Genomic DNA, 2,309 nt, shown 5'->3' with positions numbered 1-2,309 from the left:
CGGCCCGGCGGCGGCTGCCGTCGCAGGCGGCAGGGTGCGGTGCCCGCCCAGGAGCCCAGGGGTTGGGACGCGCCTTCGCGGAGCCGTAAGCTGGCTGTGTCCGTAGCAGGTGGGAGGGGCCAGGGAGCCGAAAGGGGAGGCGGCAGAAAGAGGCGGGAAGCCCTGAGGCCGAACAGCGCCAAGCTGCACTGGTGGCGCTAACCGTCGAGCAGAAGCTGTGCAAGGGCCACGAGCACATTGGCAGACAGTCCTGAGCCGCCCAGGCTACAGCCTGTCAAGGGCTGCCTTCTTCCTGCACATGTGGGGTGGGGTGGCCTTTTTGCCTGTACATACCGCCTCCCTTATCCCTCAATAACACTCTGCTCAGAAGTACACAGCTGGAGGGCCTGCAGTGCCCCTGCATGCGACATTGCTAGTGCCAACTCGCGGAAGCCCCCTCGTTGTCGCTTGAGGGCGAGACACCGCAATCTACAGCTGCACCCAGATATGCAGCAGTGAGAGGCGACTGGATAAAGAGGCTTTTGCATACCAAGCAGCAGCCGAGGGGCTGTGAAGGCGCAGGCAAGCCCTGGACCAGCTGCATGCCACCACGGGCTGCTACCCAAAGCGACACGCACGACAGACGGACGCAGTGCCGCCGCCGCCAGGCGCCCACCGCCCCGCTCCCTCCCCGCCCCGCAGGCTGCTCGCGAGCTAGCCGTCCTCCCTCCAGGCTAGCCCCTTAGCCTAGACCGCGCAGCCAGCGTCCCGCAGCCAGCCAGCCAGCGCAGCAGCCAGCCAGCGCCGGCCAGGCGGGCGGCAGGCATGAAGGTCAAGGCCATCAACCGGTCGGAGGAGGGGTGCACGCGGGAGCGGGCGCAGGACGTGCAGAAGGTGCACCGCAACCTGGACCCCGCGCTGCACCCGTTTGAGAAGGCCAAAGAATACACGCGGGCGTTGAACGCGGGTGGGTGGGCAGGGGCGCACGGCACCTCTTTCACATCTGTCATGCATCTTTCAGCGTGCATGCCCAGCGCACCTCGCCAGGCCTGCCCCATTCTCGAATCCCTCTGCCCCTGCCCCTGCCCCTGCCTACCTGCCCCCCACCTGGGCCCCGCCCCTCACCCCCGCCCCCGCTCCCCGGCCCCCCACCGCGCAGCCAAGCTGGACCGTGTGTTTGCCAAGCCCTTCCTGGCCGCCCTGCCCCACGACGACGGCATCACGTGCCTGGCCCGCAACCCGCGCCGCCTCAACTCCCTGCTGTCGGGCGCCGCCGACGGCGACGTGCGGCTGTGGGACATCCCCGCCCGCCGCTGCCTGCGCCGCATGGTGGGCCACACGGCGGCGATCAAGGGCATCAGCGTGACGCCAGACGGAGAGGCCGCGGTGTCGTGCAGCACAGACTGCACCGTCAAGCTGTGGAAGGTGCGGGGCGGGCGCGCTGCGGGGCATGACCTGACTGGCTGTCTGGGCTGGCTGCGCTGCAACCGCCGGGCCGTCCGGCTGGCTGGCGCGATGGCAGCGGCATGCGTCATGCCCTGCCGCCTGCCCTGCCGCCTGCCCTGCCTGCCTTGCTCGCTGGTGCGCCAGCCCCGAGTGCCGCCGCCGCCGCGCCGCACCGCCCGCTGCCTGCAGGTGCCGTTTGCGCCGTTTGACGGCGGGCCGCTGCAGGAGGACAGCCAGCCGGTGCTGGAGTTTTCGGGGCGCCACGCCTTCCGCTCCGTGGACCACCACTGGGGGCGCGCGCAGTTTGCGACGGCGGGGGCGGCGGTGGAGGTGTGGGACCACGAGCGCTCCGAGCCGGTGCAGACGTTCAGCTGGGGGGCGGACACGCTGACGTCGGGTGGGTGTGTGTGGGTGTGGGTGTGGGTGTGTGTGGGGGGGGTGTAGGGAGCGGTAGCGGGGCAGGGGCAGGGGCGGGGAGGGCTGGGCCGTGGGCTGGCAGCGGCAGGGCAACGCAGCAAGCCCGCCCGTCGCCGCGCCTGCCGGGCCCGTCAATCACCCCAACAAACACCCTCCTCCTTCCACCACCCCCACCCCAGTGCGCTTCAACCCCGCCGAGCCCGACGTGTTTGCCACCGCGGGCAGCGACCGCGGCGTGGCGCTGTACGACCTGCGCTCGTCCACCCCCATCCGCAAGCTGGTCATGCAGACGCGCACCAACGCGCTGGCCTGGAACCCCATGGAGGCGTTCAACTTCACGGGTGGGCGGGTGGTGTGTGTGGTGTGTGTGTGTGTATGGAGGCCTGGGCGAGCGGCCCCTGATTCGGCTCGCCCCCAGTAGTTACAATCAACAGCCAAACAGGGTGACGATCTCACTCACTCACCCC

At 70.1% G+C, this 2,309-nt stretch overlaps 1 protein-coding gene across 1 annotated transcript in view; it reads left to right on the top strand.

Moving 5' to 3' along the window:
- Positions 1 to 804: 804 nt before the first annotated feature.
- The window catches only part of CHLNCDRAFT_139585 (hypothetical protein), a gene marked incomplete at both ends in the record, with an annotated part of 2,346 nt that continues 841 nt past the window's right edge, over positions 805 to 2,309 (top strand). The window contains 4 exons of the mRNA XM_005844060.1: positions 805 to 946; positions 1,139 to 1,404; positions 1,615 to 1,822; positions 2,022 to 2,183. Coding sequence (XP_005844122.1) covers positions 805 to 946; positions 1,139 to 1,404; positions 1,615 to 1,822; positions 2,022 to 2,183 — 778 coding nt within the window. The remainder of the gene's footprint in view (positions 947 to 1,138; positions 1,405 to 1,614; positions 1,823 to 2,021; positions 2,184 to 2,309) is intronic.

This window comes from Chlorella variabilis, assembly GCF_000147415.1.
Source record: "Chlorella variabilis unplaced genomic scaffold CHLNCscaffold_25, whole genome shotgun sequence".
In the NCBI taxonomy this organism is placed as follows: domain Eukaryota; kingdom Viridiplantae; phylum Chlorophyta; class Trebouxiophyceae; order Chlorellales; family Chlorellaceae; genus Chlorella; species Chlorella variabilis.
This window is presented reverse-complemented; position numbering and strand designations above follow the sequence as displayed.